Source organism: Zonotrichia leucophrys, unplaced genomic scaffold, assembly GCF_028769735.1.
Source record: "Zonotrichia leucophrys gambelii isolate GWCS_2022_RI unplaced genomic scaffold, RI_Zleu_2.0 Scaffold_44_408678, whole genome shotgun sequence".
Taxonomy (NCBI): Eukaryota; Metazoa; Chordata; class Aves; order Passeriformes; family Passerellidae; genus Zonotrichia; species Zonotrichia leucophrys.
This window is the reverse complement of record NW_026992249.1, coordinates 332,949-355,048: the sequence shown is the minus strand read 5'-3', so window position 1 is coordinate 355,048 and position 22,100 is coordinate 332,949. Positions and strand designations below refer to the sequence as shown.

The 22,100-nt window shown below is 41.7% G+C and overlaps 1 protein-coding gene across 6 annotated transcripts in view; it reads left to right on the top strand.

Moving 5' to 3' along the window:
• LOC135460424 (ubiquitin-associated protein 2-like) overlaps positions 1–22,100 on the top strand; it is a 211,888-nt gene that overhangs the window by 4,484 nt on the left and 185,304 nt on the right. For all 6 annotated transcript variants that reach the window (XM_064737240.1, XM_064737241.1, XM_064737239.1 and 3 more), the window contains exons 2-4: positions 13,242–13,381; positions 18,593–18,670; positions 19,536–19,646. In XM_064737240.1, coding sequence (XP_064593310.1) covers positions 13,283–13,381; positions 18,593–18,670; positions 19,536–19,646 — 288 coding nt within the window. In that variant the 5' untranslated portion in view covers positions 13,242–13,282. The remainder of the gene's footprint in view (positions 1–13,241; positions 13,382–18,592; positions 18,671–19,535; positions 19,647–22,100) is intronic.

Sequence of the window (22,100 nt, the reverse complement as noted above, 5' to 3'; positions counted from 1 at the left end):
TATATGCTTTGAGACACCTTCCTCAAAGCTTTCTTTTTCTCTAGGTTAAGCTACTTGACATAGTCAAGTCTGTAGTCTTTCAGACAAACTCAAGGCCATATGCTTTTACATGCCTTTGAGAAGGAGGTGGATCAATGATTTAATTTAGTGTTGGGGGTGGTGGTAACTAATTCTTGACTCTTGATAGGTGGAGAGGTGGGTGGGTTTAGGATGTGTGTTTAAAATACTGTGAAAATGCAATAAGATGCATATTTCAAATCCAAATAACTTCTGTTATTGCAAATAATGAGTAATTGGCTGTCTTTGCTCTAGCTGAAATGAAGGCTATAATTTGGTGGTTCTGTAAGGAAAGAAACAGGTCAAACATTTAATTGTCTGATAGCGATAAAATTGCCTAAGTCACGTGTATGTTCTGTCTTGGAATTGTGTGGATTGTAAATAATGGTTTAATGTACATACAGCATGTAGGATAATTTAGGCTGAGGTGCAATACGATTGCTAAAGCTGATACTTGTAATATTTTAATACTTTTGCTGGAATTGAACACCATAGATAGCAAAGCATATAGTCTAGATGCAGTCTCAGAATTCTAAGGGTGAGGTGCTGCAATTAATATAAATAAGCTGAGATGTGAGGAGTAGAAATCCCTTTTCTTTCAAAATGAATAACTCGATCTTGCAGCAGAGTGCTTGGTTTTATAGATTGATGGTGAAATAGGTGACATCTTCTTGGCATGTTTTAGAAAACATGCTTTCTACTTAGGCATTTTAATGTTGCGCTGCACAGCATATAAAGTCAGCATATGTCTGTGGGGTCAAGGGCTGTTAGTACAGCATGGTAATGAATGATCCTGTAGAATACAAAAGTGTACTTAAAATGAGATGTAAGCTTTAAAAAGAATGAGTGAATAAATTCCTGTGAAAAAAGTTTCTTAATGCTCTATCAATAGGAAGGAAGTTTTTAAGAAAAATTATTTGCTAATTCAGATTTTTCAAATTTAAAAAATATTCACTGCACATTCTTAAGTTTTATTATAAGCTAGTCTGGTTTGGAAAGAAATGGTAGGAGGAGAGTGAGGACCTCCTTTCAGAGACAGAAAACACATGGCAGCCAAAGAAGATATAAGCCCAGACATGCAGAAAAAGGTAAATATGGGGAGCTGGAGCAGTGACTGTGGGTCTAGGAGAAGTTTAAGGGTGGTTCACCCCCACTTCTTTTGGAAAGAATAAATACTGAATTAAGTGCAGTAAGAACTTTGGCAATTTGACATCATGTGTAACTTGTCTCTTTGGTATCTTTGAAAAAGCAAAATAAAATTTATCTCCCGCTTCCTAGTTAGTTTCTTAATCTTTTTTATGCTAAACACACAAGAACAGCTTGGATGACTATTTTGATAAGATTGTGTGGAGGGCACTTGATTTATCTGCTCCTTTCTAGCGTGTAGTATGTTTGAAGTTGTAAAGATTGTTAATCCTTCATCTCTTTTGGATAGTTTGGTATAATTTTGGTGTAAATTGGATAGACCTGGCCTTGTGGAAAATTTTAGGGCAACATAACAAGAATAAGTGAATTTACATGTGACACCAAGTTGAGAAGTTGTGATCATGAGAAAAATATTGCTCAAAATAAAGTAGGAAAACCTGGGAGTAAAATCAAGTTTTCCAACTGAAGCAGGTCAGGGATGAGGTTTCATATCAAAAGAAATGAATAAAAACCCACCTTGTTTAAATCTAGACAAGATGCTAACAATGGTTATGACAACAGAAGGAGCAGTCCAGAGTTGGCGGATAAATAAAAATGATCTTTTACAGCTTTCAGTTCTTGGTACTGTTTCTGTGGTGACAGTTTGCAGTTGTGCTGTATTAGATATGAGCTGAAACTTGATTTTAACAGAATAAACTGTTTGGATTCTACCTGCGCTATGGATGGAACTTTGAATGAATATACAACCAGGTCCCAAACATGAACTAAAACTCTTGTCATGGTATTTTCTCCCAAACTCTGCTTAGCCATCCTCACTTGTGTGTGACTTCAGGAAGGATGTTTTCTGGTTGCAGAGGGTAATTATTTTCATCCCTGAAAAACCTAGTTGTTTGTTTTTTGTTTTTTGTTTTTTTTTCTCCTCAGCTAGAAAAACCTCTCATTTTGTGAAGAACTAGTTAATGTTTTTTACAAGCCTCCTAGTTAATGCAGTGTATAATTCAGTCTGAATATTTGTTGCAGGGGATGACCAGGCTGTAGTTCTGCTAGCTGCTTCTTTGTTGGAAGTTGTAGACGCTGTAGTGCCCTTTCACTGAATGCTACTAAGGAAACCCTAGGAGGAAAAATACCAAGGGCTTTACTATTTCTGCTTTTCTTTGTTCAGAAACAGGTATGAAGAAATTTGAAATACTGATGGTTCTTTACCAGTGAATGTAGCAGTGATGGAATAAACAGGAATTATACTGTGTATTGACTTGGCTAGTATTTTCTTTTATCTCCTTAGGCTAGAAAATAAGAAAGCAGAGGACTGTTGGTATCATATTTCAAAAGTCTCATACCTTCTTGGTGATTTCTCATGGACATCTCTCTGCAGCACTGAGTCTTTCTTTTTCACAAAGCAGCTGACTCTAGTTCCCTTCACAGCACAACTGATAAACTAACTCTCTTCACTGCCACTTAACTCACTGTTTTGTAGCACTTGTCTTCTTATTGGACACAGCTGTGACTTAAGAGCAGGCTTGTTCTTAATCTTTGGTGATTATTACAGCTGCATTTTTTCAAGTATGAGAGTACTTTTTGCACTATGTACAGCTGCAACTCTTCAGGGGTGAGATTATTTTGTGCACTATTTTCTTACATTCTATCTCTCTACAGAGGACTTGGAAATGGAGGTGTTCCTTTCCTCCTGTAGCAAGAGGAAGTAGAATGTGTGCATGGCTGTGCAAGCACCAGGGCTCACCTCTGAGCCACTGTGGTTTCTCTGTTTCCTGACCCAAGATACTGAGTCAGTTCAGGACAGCATATGGTGTGCTGAGTGATGGGAATACGTTCTCTCTTCTACTTTGGTAGTTTTTCACAGAATCAACTAGGATTAAAAAGATCTTTGAGATGATAGTCCAATCTATGACCTAACACCACCTGGTCAACTAGACCATGGCACTAAGTGCTGTATCCAGTCTTCTCTAATCACCTCCAGTGATGGCAACTCCACTACCTCCCTGGGCAGCCCATTCCAATGCCCAGTCACTCTGTCTGTGAAGAACTTCTTCCTACTGTCCAGCCTAAACTTCCCCTGGTGTACCTTAAGGCTGTCTTCTTGTTGTGCTGCTGGTCACCTGGGAGAAGAGACTGACCCTCACCTGGCTACAACCTCCTTTCAGAGAGGGTTTGCATAAGGAAAATCTTTTCTATTACAGAGAACAAGAAATTAGGTCCTTCTATCAGAGATGACAGGAACATGTATTTAATTTTTCCTTCAGGTCTTGGAATATCAGACAGCCAAGACGTTTTCTTCAATTATTACTCAGCAAAGAAACATACTTTAAAAATGAACTTGCTGTTACCCCTTCCTTGCATGCTCCCCATGATGGCTGCCTCTCAAAGAGAATTCCTATTTTCTATATATTATATTTCTATGTGGACCAGTTCAGCTTTTTTTTCTTTCCCCTCCTCTTTCTCTCTATTTCATGGCAATAGCTGTGGTCTGGTCTATGTTATGGTCTAGTAAGATCCTCTAGTTGTGATGGTCCTGAGAGTGGTGCTTAGACATATAGACTAACTGCATATTATTTTCTAACTGTGTTACTTAAAGTTATGTTACAGTCAGTTGTAAGTGCTGGTAACTAGTGCATCTTGCAGGTCCTTGCAATCATAAGGCTTATAATTAGGACAGGGATCAGGATTTTATTATTTTGGCATTTGGAAGTTCAGCTGGTTGCTATCTAAAATGGTGGTGTTCTTGCAGAAAGGCATCAAAAGATGACAATAGTGACTTTGTAGATATTGATGTTTGAAACATAAGGCTGAGTCCTCTGAATCTTCTAGGACATTCACTCTCTTTTGATTTTCCAGAATCAGGGCAAATGAGGAATGTTGTTTTATGACATCAGCAGAGCTAGGTGGGTTTTGCTAACCAGGTTTTTAGTAGTCTGAAGATTGCCTTGGTTGTGTGAAAGATAAAGCCCTAGGTTGAAGTTATTTAGACTTCTCCAATTTTGGTGCACTTGTCCTTAGTTTTTGTTTTTTTTAAATACCAGTGAAAGTTGATTTTGGGGAAGTTTAGATTCCTCCTTCAGAAATTCATGTATGAATAAGGGTACTTGTTGCATCTGTAGTTTGAATGTTTATGAAGAAGTTGAGGGCAAGTCTGTTGGATGTTTATTGGGTGTAGCTGGCAGATTTTGATTAAAACAAGGATAATCATCAGCAGTATATACTAAAATGTAAAGCATCTGTTAGGCAGAGACACTGGGATAATAGCAAAGACAGATATTGTGAGGTTAGAAAATTTTATTTTTTAAATAATGCTAATCATATTGCTTGACTTTCATGATTGAAACTTGCTCTACTAGTGGAAAACATGTCCTGTTCATTCCCCCTTCCACATCATGCTTTTGAGAGGGGCTCTCAATGTGTAACCAGCCATTGCCTAACTCCAGTCTTTTGATGGTGAACATTTCTTTCTCTTACAAAACAATGCTGTCTTTATTTGCAAGACCTGTTTGTATATTTCTCTTGCTCTGTATAACATTTGTTTAGGAATAGTAATCCTTGAAATGAACATTTTTTTGCTGGCAGTGAAAAAGTATTGATTTCTGTAGATTGGGGGTGTTCTTAGGTCATTATAGATTGAATTGACAAAATAATAATTTTGACTAACAACTCAGTGGGTTTTAAGAGTGTTCACTTGTTTATTCAGTATGCTTTGCTAACATAAGTGGAAGTGTATATGTTAGTTTATATGTTCGTGTTGGTACTCTGGCCACTCGCAGCAATCCTCTTTTATTGGTAAAACATGAAAGTGTACTGATAATACATTTTCTATGTCCTGTGATGTTCTGCCAGTGATGCAGGTCTACTCCTGGCCATCAATATTCTTACTGTTTACCACAGAAATCCTACCAGTATCCATAAGCTCAGGTTTGGTGTTATTGGCTTGGGACATTACAGACACTGAGTAATCAGCACCACTCCTGAGGAACATCTGACTCTTGGAAACTTTTTTCCTTTCAAGCAGTAATAAAGGTGGTGAAATGCTTTAGACGACAGCTACAGACATGTATGTTTTACTCCACTTTTTTTCTCATGCTTATATCATACTACTCCATAGCAGTAAAATCTACACTCATTGTACATGTACAGTAGTCATGCTATCATGAAGCAGTATCCTGCAGCCTTTTCCCAGCCCTGTCATTTTGAGAAATCCTGAGTAACTTTGCGATTAGAGTATTGTGGTTTAGGAATAATATTCTCCAATTTAGTGCTCCCACTAAAACTGCTGCTGCTTGTTCCCCCCTACCTTTCCCCTCTCCCCCCGTGGGTTACTGTATAGGAGAATTGGAGGCAGGAAAGGTAAAGATCAAGGGTTGAGATAAGAACAATTTACTGGAAACAGAAATGAGGGGGGAAAAAAAATGAAGACTAACAGCAGCAATAACAAGTGTACAAAAGAGAGAGAGTGGTTCACATGCAAAATGCTCACCCTGACCACTCCCTCTGGCTTGGAACCTGTGCTACACAAGGGGTAAGGATAAAAAGAAATAAGACTCTCCTGTTGAGTCACTTAAGTTGAGAGTAGACCCCCTTGCTACACTGCGCCCCAGACTTGACCAACAGTTTAGACCCAAAGGTTTTAACCACACTTAATTGATAGCTTAAGTTAAACAATTTAACTAAGGATTAATGTAGAATTTACTATAGCGGAATAGTAACTCACCAGCCAATTTACCTACAAATCTAAAGTACTTGAGAATGTATGAGAGCAATGTTCCTAGTCCATTTACTATAGCATATTCACACTCACATGCACAGGCCTAAAGAATATATACAAGGTATATACCTATGAAAGATTCCCTTTGAAATCAGTGATGTACTCTCATTGGATGCCTTTGCATCTTGTCAGTGGGTGAAGGGTTGAACCTTGAGGAGTGAGGGTATCAGCCTGGGATCTGTCATTGGCATTCAGTGATCCTCCAAGTATAGCAAGTTTGAGAGTTTGCTGGCTCTGAGAGGCCCCACTCAGAGGGAGGTTGCTGGTCACATCCTGCTGTGGTCCAGGAAAGCTCAAAGGGTCTCACTTTGGACTGCTGTTTATAGGGCTTCAAGAGAGTGGGCTTTAATCATAGTAATTTTCCATCCTGGCCACAATTTGGGGCAGTAACTTTCAAAGAAAGTTCAATAACAAATGTTAGTCCACTTGGATGGTTATTCGGGCAGGAAAAATAAGTTTCCAAAGCTGTTTCTTAAAAAGCAGGAGCTCTTTAAACAGCACCAGTTTCTGGGAGCAGACTGTTTCTGATAAGCTCAAGAGGAGCTCAGCCCAGGTGCTGCTGTCAAGGCCAAGGCCTAATGTGCATTTCTCAGATCATAGTGTGGCCTGAGGGTGGAGAGAGGATGCACCACCACACTAACTAGTATAGTGCACTATCTTTAAAGCAATTATATTAAAGCTAGAAAAAGCAATTATTAAGTAGAGATTGATATTACCCATATGTTGCCTTCTGATACAAGGCAGGCGGCCTGGTTTCAGGAAACAGCACGGTGACCCATTTCCCCAGGGTCGCTCGGGCCTAAGAAACACGCGGACACCAATATGGTGGAGGATCAAAGGCCTTTATTCTCTCTTCCCGTGGGGTTTTATAGTCTAGGGGGCTTCTATGTCAGGTGAGGGTCTGTCCTTACCATCTATGGTTAGTAGGGGATGGAAAGTTACCTGGGCAAGTGGAAAGTTACTGGAATCTGGTTTTTAGGGGGCTACATTCCTATGTTAATTTTCTTATCTAAGGGGGCAGGGGCCCTGTCTTCCCGTAACATCACGAGATCTTCCGAACGCCAGGCCCTATCTGCTACATCTCCCCCCCCTTTTTCACAAATGAATGAGGTAGTCATACACTGAAATGAGGTATAAGGTTGTAGTTCGATAGGGAAAAGGGGTTTGGTACATCTGAGTAAGTTTTCGCCAGTCAAGGTTAGGACTTGTGGCTGGCAGTGTTCCCTGGTTGGATTCGCCGGCCGATGAACAGGATGTTGGCCCGTTCCAGGCGGGCCTGAACGAATGAGACCAGCTTGTTCAGCAGGCAAGGTCCGAAGGTAACCGCTAGAAGTAGCAATGCCAATGGACCTATTAGGGTAGAAATCAGAGTGGTTAGCCATGGTGATTGATTGAACCAGGACTCGAACCAGCCCTGTTGGGCTTCTCTGTCCTTCTGCCTCTGAGCCAGTCTGTTTCTGAGTTCTGCCATGGAGTCTCTCACGACTCCTGTGTGGTCTGCATAGAAGCAGCACTCCTCTCTCAAGGCGGCACACAGGCCCCCTTGCTGCATGAACAGGAGGTCCAGACCTCGCCTGTTCTGCAAGACCACTTCCGAGAGAGAGGAGACTGACTTCTCCAGGTAGGAGATGGATTTCTTGATCCTTTGCAGGTCCTCGTCGATGGTCATTTGCAGCTGGGACAGTCCTTGGTGCTGTGTCGCTAGGGCTGAGACACCCGTTGCCGTTCCTGCCGCTCCTAAACCGAGCAGCATTGCGATAGTTACACCTGTTAGTATTTCTCTTTTGTGAAGCCGGCTGGGTTCCTCAAAAAGGTGGTACACCTCTTCGTCTGAGCGGTACAGGACCCTAGGAACAATCAGAACTTGGACACAAAAGTCGTTAGAGTCATCAAATTTGGCAAGAGACACACAGGGACTCACTCCAGATCGCTGGCAAACCCACATCCCAGGTGTGGATGGGACTACCCACTTATTGTTTTTCCTGTTAGGCTTGACAACTTTGGTGCAGACGTTGCCTCTCCGCCTAGCTCGGGTTGCATTGCCAAAGCATCTGCCCTGGCCTGTGACCTGGCTCAGGGTGATTCCTTTCCGAGGGGTTTCCCATCTGCACTGGTGAGGGGCATCGGCTGTGGAGTAACTGAAGGGGGTGTTTAAAGCAATTCCTTCATAAAAGGGGGGTTTGACATCGTAGCAAAGCCAGCAGGATTCGGTTAGGTTAGGGTTGGATTCATTCAGGGATATAAAGGTAGCTTCTAACATACGAAGGATTGGGTCTGAGTACGATCTGGCTGCACGGTCTGTCTGAAAGACCTCCGCATGGCCGGTTGGGACTTTGCTAACTCTAGTGGGTAGGGTTTTAGGGTAGGTTGCGTTTTTCCCTTTCGGCACGCTTTTAATCACTTTGTTTGGTCCGACTGCTCTGCCATTGCACCGTAAGCGGGGATGCAAAATTGACCGCTCCCTGTGAGGGCACAGGGCACGAGGGTCTCCTGCCCCCCTGGGGGTTGCTGTGGCTGGGCCGCTGCATCGGGGTGTCTTACCGCAGCTCCTACAGATCTCTCTCGGGCGTGCCCGGAGCGAGGATGCTGCCAGGGAAAGCTGTGCTGGCTGGGGACAGCTCCCTGAGTTGCTGCCCTTCCCCAGAAGCCCGGGCTAACGCGGTCGTCCCGCCACCCCTGGTTAAATAGAATCCGCCCTGCCCCATCAAAAAGCATGCGGCTTATTTGCGTAATATCAAAAGTGAACAGATCATTATTGTTAGAAAGGTCGTTCACAAACGTGGGTACTACAGCTGAATTGACTCCTCCTTCTGAAATCGCTTTGGCTTCTCTTAGGTTAACTGGGGTATATGCCCCCCGTTGGTTTCCCTGCGCTCCGGCAACCCCCACCGGGAAAGCGTTCATGGGGGCTGCCGGCGCTCGGTCCCTACAAGCTGTCTTTGTTTTTCCCCAATCGGTGAGTTTGTGTTGCGACCGTTTCCCGATATTGTTTAAAGCTTTATTCGGTTTCGCTCGAAACCGTATTAATTCTGCTCTCTCGGTTTCCGAATCCCAGCCGGGCTCGGTCCGACCCCGCTCCTCCCTTCGGGGGTGGTGCCGTTCCTTCTCCCTGCGCTCCCCCCGCCTCCTGGTGGGGGAGGTCCTTGCCCTATAAGGACCTAATTTGAATAGAGTGCTCTGATTGGTCTCCCGCTCCACTGCAAGGGCCGCCCCTTCTCCCCCCTCGCCCGTGCATGCGTTGTCAAGCAGACTGATTGCATCTCTGCCCCCCGCCTCTTCCCTTCCGCCCTTGCCATGTGGTTTGGCGGTACCTTCAAACGCAAATGGCGGCGGCGAGTCCCCGCCGGTCCCGGCGGGGTTCGACAATCTGGCCGCACTCCGCGCCCCCTCTGCCTGTCCCCGGCAGAAGAACCGCGCGTGCCGCTCTGCCTCTTGCGCTGTGCTGGCGGCCGGCGGGGAAGGGATGCATAGAGAAACCGCGGATTTTTCGGAAGGTTCCGCGGGGGGGCTGGGACCCGGCGGGCTCCGCGAGAGGGTCGGGGGGTCCCATGGGGGCTCCGGGGGGTCTCCTGGGGGCTCTGGGGGGTCTGGGCTCAGGCTCGGGAAGGGGTGGAACGCTCCCGGCCCCGGCATATTCCCGCATTCAATCCGATCGCTCTCAGACACTGTGTGCGTCGCGGCCCCTGCCCCCCGCTTTACTGCAAGAAATAAACGTATATGCGCGACTTTCCACGTCTCCTGTTCTTCTAATGCCTTGCGTAGGGCCTCTTCTCCTTTCCCCCACGCTTTGAGGCTTTTATTACTGCCTGAGGACTTAGTATCCTCTGCTAAGGCGGCAGTGTGCTTCTCCCGCACTTCCCAATATAATATATTTACCGGACGTTCAATCGTCCCGAGCTCTAGGAGCCTTGCAATAGCAAGATTAGAATTCCTGAGCTCACACTTAATTTTACATTCTATCCTAAACTGTGCATGCGTATCTGATACGACCTTTGCATAGGATTCCATGTTCCTTGCTGGTCCGGGGACGTCTCCCCACGCTGCAGTCGGAACCGGCCGCTGGCAGCCGCTGCTTCCTGTCCAGGCGAATTCCCGTTCCCCGGGCGCTGATCGGCTTCCCGGGTTTTCGGCACCAGAATGTTGCCTTCTGATACAAGGCAGGCGGCCTGGTTTCAGGAAACGGCATGGCGACCCATTTCCCCAGGGTCGCTCGGGCCTAAGAAACACGCGGACACCAATATGGTGGAGGATCAAAGGCCTTTATTCTCTCTTCCCGTGGGGTTTTATAGTCTAGGGGGCTTCTATGTCAGGTGAGGGTCTGTCCTTACCATCTATGGTTAGTAGGGGATGGAAAGTTACCTGGGCAAGTGGAAAGTTACTGGAATCTGGTTTTTAGGGGGCTACATTCCTATGTTAATTTTCTTATCTAAGGGGGCAGGGGCCCTGTCTTCCCGTAACATCACGAGATCTTCCGAACGCCAGGCCCTATCTGCTACACCCATACCAATGACTGTGGGCAAATCTGTTGCTTAGTCTCAAGGAATAACCTTGGGGGGCATCCCCACTCAAGGAAGGAATCTCCACATGTACTCCAAGAAAGGATAATATTAGAAGACCCTACCATTAAAAAGCAGGACTGGGATTTTATACTGGTGTTTGACTGTCAGTCAACAGCTGTGTCAGGTCAGCAACTTTAGATAAGTTATCAGTACTATCACTTGTTGGTTCCTTTATCTCTGGTACTTTACCACGTCTGCCATATTTTTACCTCTCTATCGGGATGTTTAACTTTGGGGCTGATGAGTCAGTCTGGCTTTAGGATTTCTTCAGCTGCATGACCCCCCCCCCCTTCTCCATTCACCAGTGATAGCTTTGCAAATAAGGTATTGTTCAAGTTGCTTTACCCCCACTCCAGACAGAGCATCCTGCTACATCCCTATCTTATTAGTAATATCCCACTTAAAGCTCAAAATTATAGTTACTATGGTAATTCGAAGGCACTTGCTAACTGCCCTCCTCTTTCCTGTTGCTTTGGTACTTTAAAGTAGGTGTGGTGAAGGTATGTCCATGCCAGGGAGGTGTAATGTTGCCCTGGTCAGTGCACTGTTGGAGGTGGAGCAGGGCCCTTCAGCTGCTTCTTGTGCTGGGGTTGGGCTGGTTGTTGTGTCTACTGCCAATTGTGCTTTAAGATGACTATTACATCTGAAATGGATTATAACATGCCCATGTTGGCTTGATGGAGACCGTCAAACTGCGGGTGTGTTTCCACAGTTGTCTGAAGCAAGTGCAAGTTCATACTGCTGCCAGGAAGAGGCTCTTACCATCACTGTTTTTTTGCTTCAGACCTGTTGCCAAATTGTGCTGCTCATGAGTTGCTGTCAGCAAGATGAGGACATTCTCTAAAGATCTTGTTATATTCAGGTTGTTTGGGCTGTTTTCACAGCAAGCTGATCTTCCTGTGCTGCTTCATCCCCCCAGGAGTTTCAAATATTTGCATGCATGTCTTTTTCCTTAAAGTACCCTTTCATCCTGAAAAACAAACCTGGATTAAACAACAAATTGAGACTCAGTGGAATTAACATATCTTAAATCACAGTGGGCTAACTCCACACTATCATAGGTGAAGTTATTAGCTTGTTTTTCAGAGAGGCTAGTGCTCTCTGTCATGTTCTCTGTAAGGGTGCTTGGTTTTATTTTTTTCATTGCTTATTGTGCTATGCTCAAATTGTGATGAGTTGATTGATACTTTATTTGTTGAGTACCCATTCCTTGTGAATGCCAGTGAGCAGCTTACATCAAAGCTGCTGCCCTGACAAGTTGTGTGCTGAGGTATCGATTTAGGGCATCCTCATTGTAGGGAATAATGTGCTCTGACTCCATGATTCAGAAGGCTGAACAAATGCTTTATTAAGTTATATTATATTACGCTAATACTATTATTAAAACTATACTAAAAAGATATTACACTAAAAAGATACTAAAGAAAAACCTGTGACTGAGACAGTCATGACACAGCTTTCACCCAATTGGCTAATCAATCTAAACAACTATCAGCAGAATCCAAGTAACAAATCACTCTTGGTAAGCAATCTCCATAACACATTCCATATGTGCCAAACAACGGAAGCAGCAAGTAGACATAAGAATTGTTTTCTCTTCTCTGAGCTTCTCACTACCTTCCCCAGGAAAATCCTGGGAGAGAGAATTATGTCTCTCTGTTCAGAGAATGTAAATACCACATTGAGGCACGTTCGTACTTCTGGGCTGCAGTAAAGGCACTTGTTTGCACATCTTCTGCCCAGGTACACCACTTGTAGGTTGTCTTTAGTTCCCTAAATTTGCAGGTTTTACTTCCCAGTGTCATGGGACAGAAACCAGGCAATCAACTCTGACCTGACCAGTCACAAGACTGTTTCCTGTTATCATAGTAACTATAAGCCATGGTTGTCAATTAACCTTGTGTCAGATGCTGTAAAAACACAGGGGGAATAATAAATTTCTTGTTTCAAAGTAATTGTAATGACAGAGAATGAATTAGAATGAAAGCTGACTACCACAAATGGGATAGCACTGGTGGGTGGGTGTGGTTTGAGTTTTGTTTTCTTTTGTTGCCATACAACCAATGTATGTTTAAAGCAGGGTAATAGGTAGTTTTGTAAATAATTTCTTAAAGTGGGAGGGAGAACATAAAAATATTGGCTACAAAGGCTGTATTTCAAGGTAAGGATCATAATTTTTCTATAAGAGAGAATGAGAGAGTGGGAAGTAGAGTGGGCATTGTCTATGACTTCATGTATGTGTGCAGGAAAGCAGTTTAATGATAGGGAAGAAAGAAATGGCCTGTGTTGTGAATGTGACTTCTGTTTGCATTCTGAGTGGGTATGAGTAGTTAAATACTAGGCATCAAAACAAGACAGCAGATATTAAAGAAATCTAAGGAGTGATCCAGCTGGAGCTAGAATTTCAGCAGAGTAGCAGATAGAAAAGTCTATATGTTAAATAACTGGGAAAAGCTGTGAGATCCAGATGTTGTCTGGAAGTAGAGATCTAGACAGACCGAAGCCAGCTAACAAAAATGCTTTTTATCCACTTCATTTACCCCTTTACTGTAAAGATTGCAATAAATCCAAAAATAGTGTATTGAAGCTGCTTTCTCAGGAGTCTCTGTATAGAGTTTGTGGTAAAGGCAGGAAGAGTTCAATCTACTACATTTGTATATTATTGGGGTATGGGATCAGTATCCTGCCTTAACTCTTTTTTTTCCTTTCAGATTTTCTATTTTGTACATACATTGTTTTGTATATACTGTATATGATGACTTCGGTGGTCAGTGAACGTACCCGGGGTACTAGGGACAAAATGCAAATTTCAACCTCTCATCCAACACAACCACAGAAACAAGTAGTACAGGTACGTGCTGCTATATAATCTTCTTTGAGTTGAAAGTGAGCATGCAACGATTTGTTTCTTCCCCAAGTCAGTAAAAACTGGGAAAAGATTGGGGGGGGGGGGGGCAGGGGGGCTATGGTCCTATTTGGAAAAGTCTGTTTGTTTGATATCTTGCTTTAATTGCTTAGTTATCCAGCACAACATTAAGTTGTCCCTGTATTCTTGTCTCTGAAGGAGCTTTGTGTTCTTCAGCAACATTTCACATGAGTGAGGAATTCTATGCCTATCCCTGTCAGGATTTCTGTCCTGTTACCTTAGTGTCTTCAGAGCTCAGCTCTTTCATATGCCAGCCTCATGATGCTAGAAAATTTCTGGTCAATAGAGGAATTTGGGTGGGTGGGAAAAGCTTTGTTAGATCCATGTTGTGTTCTACAGCATGGTTCAGCATATTTAGAGGTCACAAAATTCTAAACTTCTTGTGCAGTGCTTTCACAAAGTGAAATGAAGATGGTTGTTCACTAGCAGACTAAAGTTATTTTGAGTATCTGCAAGATGGAAATTAAGCTCTTACCCCATTGTCTTGGTTCTCAGCAGCAGAATATTCAGGTTGTGTGCTTGCTTGGGTTAAAGTGCAAAATGTCTCTGTTCCTGGCAACTCATTATTCTTTTGTCAGGTACTTTTCAAAATTTGATTAAATTCAAGAATTGCCTCAGTTCTCAGTCTAGAGGTGCTCCCCTGGGAAATTGTCTTATTTTCTAGACTGATCTTTAACATGGAGAGGCTCTTCTGCTCTGTACAATATTAATTATGTGATCTCAAGCCCTTATCTCCTTGTGTTACAGTGCTTTGCATAGTGGTGATTCATGCTAATGTGTGGGTTTAGAAAGTGACTTTCAACAAATGAAGTTGAATTTGGTTTTGCTTTATAACAAGTAAGTATGCAGGAGTATAATGAGCAGATTGACAGAAGTAATGGCTTCCCCTTTTTTGATGTTTGCCAGACAGTGGAGTACTCTGCCCAGTTTTGGGTTCCCTAATGCAAGGCAGACATTGGCAAATGGGAGCAAGCCCAGTAAGGAGCTGTGAAGATGGTTGAGAGGCTGGAGCACAGGATGAATGAGTGGTGACTGAGGGAACTGGATTTGTTCATCTCTAAGAAGACAAGGCCAGGTTGTCTTCTATTCAGATACCTCATAAGAGGGTATAAAAAAGGTGAAGCCAGCCTCATAGACAATGGCATGAGTTGGAACACTGGAAATTCCAGCTGTTAAATGGGAAAAAAATTGTTTACCACAGACACTGTCATGGATTAGAGAGGTTGTGGGATCTCCATCTGGCCTCAAGCAGCTGCTCTAATGGAGCATGCTCTCAGTGAGAGACTGCACTATCACTAGGGTATATTTGCAACTGATGTGATTCATTGATTTTAAGCATTAAGTCTTAGACCTTTTTCTGCATTTTTTCCCCACTTATTCTACCTCTTGCCTAATAGATATTGGTTTGGTCATTTCAGTGGAAAAGATGATTAATATACAGCAGACATGTTTTAGTGCACTGTATATTTTTATTGTTTAGATCAGATGAACCTCCCTCCTTATGCTTTACAGATCAACAGAAACGTGGGATGATACTATTCAATTACCACTGATTCATTTTTTGAATGTAGAATTATGTTACTTTCTCAAATGGAGGTTTCATTGTCATAGTCACATTGAACATCATTTAAGTTATTTAAGAAATTACATCGCAGTTCATTTTCATTGTTTCGGGATAATAAATATACTATTTTATTTTAAGATCCGGGCCTATTACTGTCACATTGTGTTTTGTGTGCTTCTGTTTTCTAGTAGTTCAAAGTTGTTAAAAATTTCCTTCACTCTGTTATGCTGCAAAGATAATATATCTTGTAAGGTTGAGTGAAGTTCTAGCTGTCTTAAGATGCTACCATTTTCTTAGTTGCAATTAAAACCTAATTATACTGTTTTATAGGATACTACAATGACATTTCTAACAATGGTGCCTTAAAAATGAAGAAGAAACATTCACTGGGGAAAAAAAAAGCAAGACTTTTTGTGACATTAATTTGGTGTTTGTATAGTAAACACATCTTGTGGGGTTTTGTTGAGTTGTTTTTTTTTTCTTCTGAATCTTCAATTCTATCTGTGTGCGATCCACTGGCATAAATGTTAGTGATATTGCACCTGCTTGTGTTTCTAAGCTTTCTCCTTACACAGGAAAGCTAAAGAAAGATATGGTTGTTCATTTGATAGTATTATAAAGTTTGTATATTTTTGTCTTCTGACACAGACTTGAAAAAGGTTGGTTTACAGAAGAAATGAATCTCAATGGTTTCCTGTTTCTGGTCAAATATCCCATCATGTCTTTATAGAAATTACATTGAATGTTTATATTCTGGATATCTTTAAAGAAAATCTCTTCACTAGCTAAAAAGTTGCTGTGGGCATGAGGAGGCTGAAGTCGGAGCAAGAAGATCGATCATCAGGACTTAATTTCTGAAACCAGCAGACCTTTTATTTCTGCTCTCTGCTGAGCTCTCAGTAGATACAAAGAGTAAGCTCCTATACACAGAGCACCGTGCTGATCCGGGAAGCTTTTGTGGAGGGCGGCACCAGGGCTGGCACAGGGAATTCCAGAGCAGGCTCTCCTCTTTTGTTACTGATTGGCATATGAAGCTGTCAGCCTGTCAGTGTGACACTTTGAAAATGTGAAGTAGTGCAGAGTATTTAACTCTGTTACTGTCTTAGTTTAAGGCAATTATATGGGGTGGAGACTCCACAATGAGTTACCTTCTCATAGTTTTAATCACTCCTCTTTCACCAATAAGGAGAAATAAATGTGAGAAGATATAAGTGAAAAATATAACAGTTTGTTAAAAAGAAAAAAACAGCAATAACCACTAGATACAAAGGTGCTGAGTCACCTTGTCCCCCTGGGAACAAAGAAAACAAGATGGTGGAGAAGCCCCCTCCTCCCAAGATGATGGCAGCCGTAGGAGCCCATGTGGCCTAGAGGACAAAGACAAGATGGCGGAGAAGCCCCCTTCTCTGGACCACTGGCAGAGAGAGAAAACAAAGGAAAATCAACACAGCAACTGAGTCTGCTGATCCACAACTCCTTTCTCCCTCAAACAACAACTGACAGGGGACAGGGACAAAGCAAAACCTGGGAAAAAACCCTACTTTTGTCCAAAAGGCTTCAATGCTGCTGAAACACTGGAAGAAACTTCCCTCCTTGGCATGGCTAGAACTGGAGCAACAGCTGGAAAACTTGTGGAGAATGGGTCTGACTCCTCCTTGGCAAATGGCAGGTGGCTGGAACTGGAGTAGCAGCTGAAAAACTCATGAAGAAAGGATCCCAACCCCTCCTCATGAAACAGCAGGCAGCAGTAGCAAAGGTGTTTCAAAATCTGCTCTGAAGTAGCTTTGGATTGCGAAATACAGCTTTGTGGGTTGTGACTGGGAGACCTGCCCAAGGCAACCCCTTTGGGAGCCCAGAGAGAACAAGAGGGCTCATTGGTGTGCATTCTCTGTTTTTTAAAAGGACTCACCCCCCCTCCTTTCCCTGATTTGGGGTAAAACACACAAGTTTCACTTCCTGGGTTGTCAGGTCTTAAAGAGACTAATAATATTGGGCAGGTTGGCATGGAGAAGATAGGAAATACATGAGGTTTTTTGGGTCATCTAGGTCACCTAGGACAGTTACAAATGCTGATTGTCTTGAAACATTGACTCTGAGCATAGCAAATATTACTTCCCTCAAGGAATTGGGACAGCTGCAGTAACTTCTCCGCCAATAAGCAGCTGGTGTTTTATGGTGGAATAATTTTTTAGACTCAGGATTTATGCTTGGTGATCTTCTCTAAAGCTTGCATTTGTGGTAAACTCCAAAAGTGAACCAGTTTAAGACTTTTTAAGTCTGAACTCATGAGGTACAGAATTTCATGTGAGTATCCTGTGAAGTGAGACTGCCTAGGATGAATCCTTTCTGTCAAGAATTTTGGGGGATAATGTGGTCCCCTTCTCAATAATGAAATCTGCAGTACGTCAACTTGCATTTTGGGTCCTGGCTCACTTCAGTATCAGCCTTCTCTAGCATGAGATAGTAGCCTCTTCTGTTTGGGCAGAAATCAAATGAGGTCCAAGTTTATGTAGCATACAGTTATCTTTGGTATTTTCATGGGAATACAGTTAAGTAGGCTGCAGATGCTGCACTATGAAGAGCAGCCTGTATGATGTGCCATTAATGTTTTTGAGTAGTTTTCTCTTTAGGGTAGCCATAGCCTATTTGGGTTTATGGCTCTTTACTGCATCCATCCATTTTAGTCTTTCAGTTTTTGGAGAAGTTGCCGGCATGGATTTGTTGTCCAGAAATGTTACAAAAGCACCAAATATTTTGTCAAGAGCAAGATTTTTTAGCAATTTTCAGAGACTAGTATTCAGTTATAAAAAAGGAAGTTCAACTGTTCATGAGCAGAATCTTGAGGCATGACTCAGTCTTGTGCTCATAAAACTACAGTCAGGTGGTTATTGGGAGAGGTGTGGAAGGTGATGTGAACAGGGATCATCAGAGATTTGGTAAATTTAGAAATACCATTGTCAATTTGTTATGATAAAACTATCTCTGGAGTGGTAGATATTAAATAAAAGAAATATAAAGTGTAAGCTTCTGTGGTAAATGCTATTATATGGTTGTCTTGTCTATGTGGTGAGCTTTAACTGTGGTTCAAACACATTAGAATATGTTGAAATTGCTTCTGTTCTAGCTAACTTTTTAACTATAAAATGGGCATAGAGATGTTAATCCCTTCCCTGTAGCACAGCTGTGCTTGTTGTGTATATTCTTTTTGAGAATCTTGAGAGAAAAAAAATAAAGTGACACTAGTGACCAGTGACAGGCCTGATGTTGTGTCAGGGGAGGGCTAGGCTGGATATCAATAAAAGATTCTTCCTCCAGAGGGTAGTTGAGCACTGAACTGATTTCCCAGGAAATGGTCATGGCCCAAGGCTGTCAGAGCTCGAGGAGGGTTTGGACAATGCTCTCAGGCACAGGGTGGGATTGTTGGGGTGTCCTGTGCAGGGCCAGGAGCTGGACTTTGATGATCCTTGTGGGTCCCTTCCAACTCTGTGTATTCTGTGATTGTGATAACTAGGAGATACTTTTTAAAAAAAATAGTTAAATTTTGTGTACTTTATTTGATGTTTGTTTTTCAGGCAACAGCAGAACAGATTCGCCTTGCTCAGATGATCTATGATAAGAATGACACAGATTTTGAAGATAAAGTGAAACAAGTATGTTTCTTATGATACAGAGTTTTTATGCCCTGTAACAATGCTGACTTGTGTTTTGGAGGTAGAGCATGTTTCTGATTAGATGAAGCTTTTTTCACAAGGATAGAAATTTAACTAGAAAAAGGTGCTCCTGTTGCCCTGTAAAGTCTGTTTTCAAGAAATTGTGTGGTAATATAACTATGACTGTATGGTTATATTGGTGTATTTTCCTTTGGCCTTTAAGCCAAAACTCATCTGTGCTGATCTCTTCCAGACTATATCTCTTTAGTATGGTCACAATTGAATAATTATCAGAATAAAGAATGCATTCAGGTTGTTCATGTGTACACACACATGGGAAAAATGTCACCTGTGTAAACTGAGTTTGCCAGTATAGTGGTTGTTTTTCAGGAAAAGTAAAAACCATAGAATCATAGCTTAAAGGTAAATTGAGGTATTTTTTTAAAAAATAATTTGACCTCCCAGAGCTGTGTATGCAGGTTTATTGACTTTTCCTTTGTAAAACCTCCTCTGAAGCATTAAGTGCTTTTTGTTGTTATAAACTTGTTTTGGTGATGTGCCAGAAGTGAAGTTTTGTACTTCCTGAAGCCATAATACCCTCATCAATAATGCCTGTAGCTGTGCTGGTGGGAAGGACAAGAATCAGGTTCTGCATAGGAAATCTCCAAGCATAAAGTCAAAGGGGAAAAAAAAAGTGAGAGTGTGCTTTTGTGATTATAATTTAATTTGTGTTTACCTTTATTTAGGAATTTAGTTTGCTCTGACACAGTAGCTTATGCGTGTTTTTTTGAATCTGTGGTGATACTAACTCTTATTTTTACAAAGATAATTTGAATATTTTAACATGTCTGACTCTTACTGCCAGCTTATGGAAGTGACGGGGAAAAACCAGGATGAGTGCATAGTGGCACTACATGATTGTAATGGGGACATGAACAGAGCAATTAACATATTGCTGGAAGGAAGTTCAGACACGGTAAGGTTTTGCTTTCCTATTAAGCTGTTTTTTTGTTTCTACTTCTTAGAAGTGATTGGGAAAGTCACATTTTGGAAGCTTTCAATTTCCATGCCTCCAAATTCTTTTGGAGGAAATGGAGACCAGGACAGCTTTTCTGCTGCATGCATACCTTAGACTAGGCTGAACCTTGAAAATGTTGTAGGTGTTTAGCTGATTTCTTGCAGAATCTTTTGGTTTTCATTTACATACAATAATTTTAACTCTGCAGCAGAAATCATTGCTCTGTCAGACACAGGCCTGTTTTTTTGCTCCAATGTTTGTAGTGATGCCTAGAGAGGCTACCTGGAACAGAGGCTAGACAGTGTTAAAGGAATAAAGTAAGTATTTATTAAAAGGCCTTAAAAGGATACACCGTGGGCAGTACAAGAGCCTGGCTGTGGCTCTATGCAAGATGGACAACCGGTTGTGAGTTTTCACACTTTTATAAGTTTTGGTCCATTTACAAATTGGGGTTAATTGTCCAATTGCAGCTTCAGGTTATGAAGTCACATTCTCCCAGATTGCTCTCCTCAGTTTGCTGTTGTTTATACTTTTTTGGGCCTGAAGCAGCAACAGTGTCCTTGGTTCTCAGGCCGCAAAAGGATTGTTTTGTCTAACTAAACTGTGAGGAGAAGTTACTAACACTTTATATGAAGTTCAGAGTCACACACTAAGGCAGTAGAGAATCTAAAAAATATGAAGGCTAAAACTTAAAGCATCAGTAGCACCTCTCAACCATGAGACTCGAGTCTGTTTGCCTCAAAGGATAATCTTTATAAACCTAAAGTGCAGGTAAATATTTTAAGTTGTGCAGCTTATGTAGGTTTGCGTTGTCAGTATTGAATTTGGAGGAGGTTTCCACATCTGAAAGTTGCATTGACAGCACTATGAATGGCAAAAGAGGATACAAGTATCCTTTCACTGTTGTTCATTTGCATAACTTCATTGAAAACCAGATAGAGGAGACTAAACAATGTGTATATAACAACAAATAATATTGTTTAGAATGTTACACAGCAATTTTCTATCCCAAGAGATACCAGGAAAATGTCTTGCTGCAGCTCAAGCTTTTGCTGGAGGGACTTCTTACAGTTTGTCCAAGATAGTAAGCTCGATTCCATCTCATCTAAATTGGCAAAGAAACCTGGACTTCCTTTCTTAATGCTGAACATTCCGTATTTCCTGTGATTTGTCAGGATGTGTGGTCTGTCTTATTGTTAATGAGGAAACCCACCCCCAGACACCCTAAATCTAGAACACATACTGTTCTGACTGAGAGGACTTTCTTTCCTATCCCCTTTTCATTTATCAGTGTTGAGGTAATCTAAAACACAGAAATAAATAATGCTGAACAAACTGTCAAGTTGGAAATAGAAGAGAGCATCTCATGATTAAATCTGTGTTGGTAATATGCTGGTTTTGTGTTCTTTTGTACTTCTCATATTTGCCATTTTCTAGTTGAAAATAGTTTTCTGACTGATAGAGAATTTTAAATGCTTCTGTACTTTAGCAAATTTTTATAAGTGATGATGGCATGGAAGAAACTTTCTGAACTCATTTATCAATTAGAAGCAGCATATCCATATATTGTTCTTTTGACAAGTCCCTCTGAACCCACTGCACTTTTTAGACAAAATGCAACTCAAACAAATACAGACAATTTGAAGGACTTAAGAAGGAAGGAGTATTAACTAGAAGGGGTTCTCATCAGAATGTAAATAAACTTTATGCAAATTTGTGGACCTCCAACTTGAAGGCTGTTATACTCCAGAACACTTTAACTGTGGATTTGATGTAAGGTTGGAAGCAGAGATGGTACTAGTTCTGAATGCAGATTCCCAAATATCTTTTTTTTTTTTTTAGTTTCACTGCTTTGATGCACTGGAAGGTTTTTTTACCTCATTTGGAAGAAGACATGTCTATCCAAATTGAGGAATTAAAAGAAAGAGTGATAGCTGGAATGTCCATTTATAATTTCTTGGTACTTTGCCAGTTTTGTCTTTTTTCAAATGCTGTAATATTTAAGGCTTTATGCTTTGTGACTGTTAGTCTTTATGAAGACTTCACTTGCAACAGTTGTGTCAGTCTATCTTTGGACAGACAGAGGCTTGTGGATGAGAGTTGAGAAGGGCATGCTTCTTTGCCCAAGACTTCTATTAATTTAACTTCCTACAGTCATAAGATCCATTTTATGTCTGACCATGTGTTACTTCCTAAGCCTTTTAAGATAGAACAAAGGGGACCTTTCAGGTTATTCTTCTTTCCATCTAAGACCAGGCCAGCAAGGCAGTTTCTGTTACATATTTTTGAAGGTCAGGCCCACAGCTGTCATTAGGGTTGCCTCAGGCATCCTTAGCTGAAATTGTAAGGGCGCTAATTGATTGCAAAAGGAGACAGATTCCATAGTCTGTGATGGATTCCCATGTCCAGAGG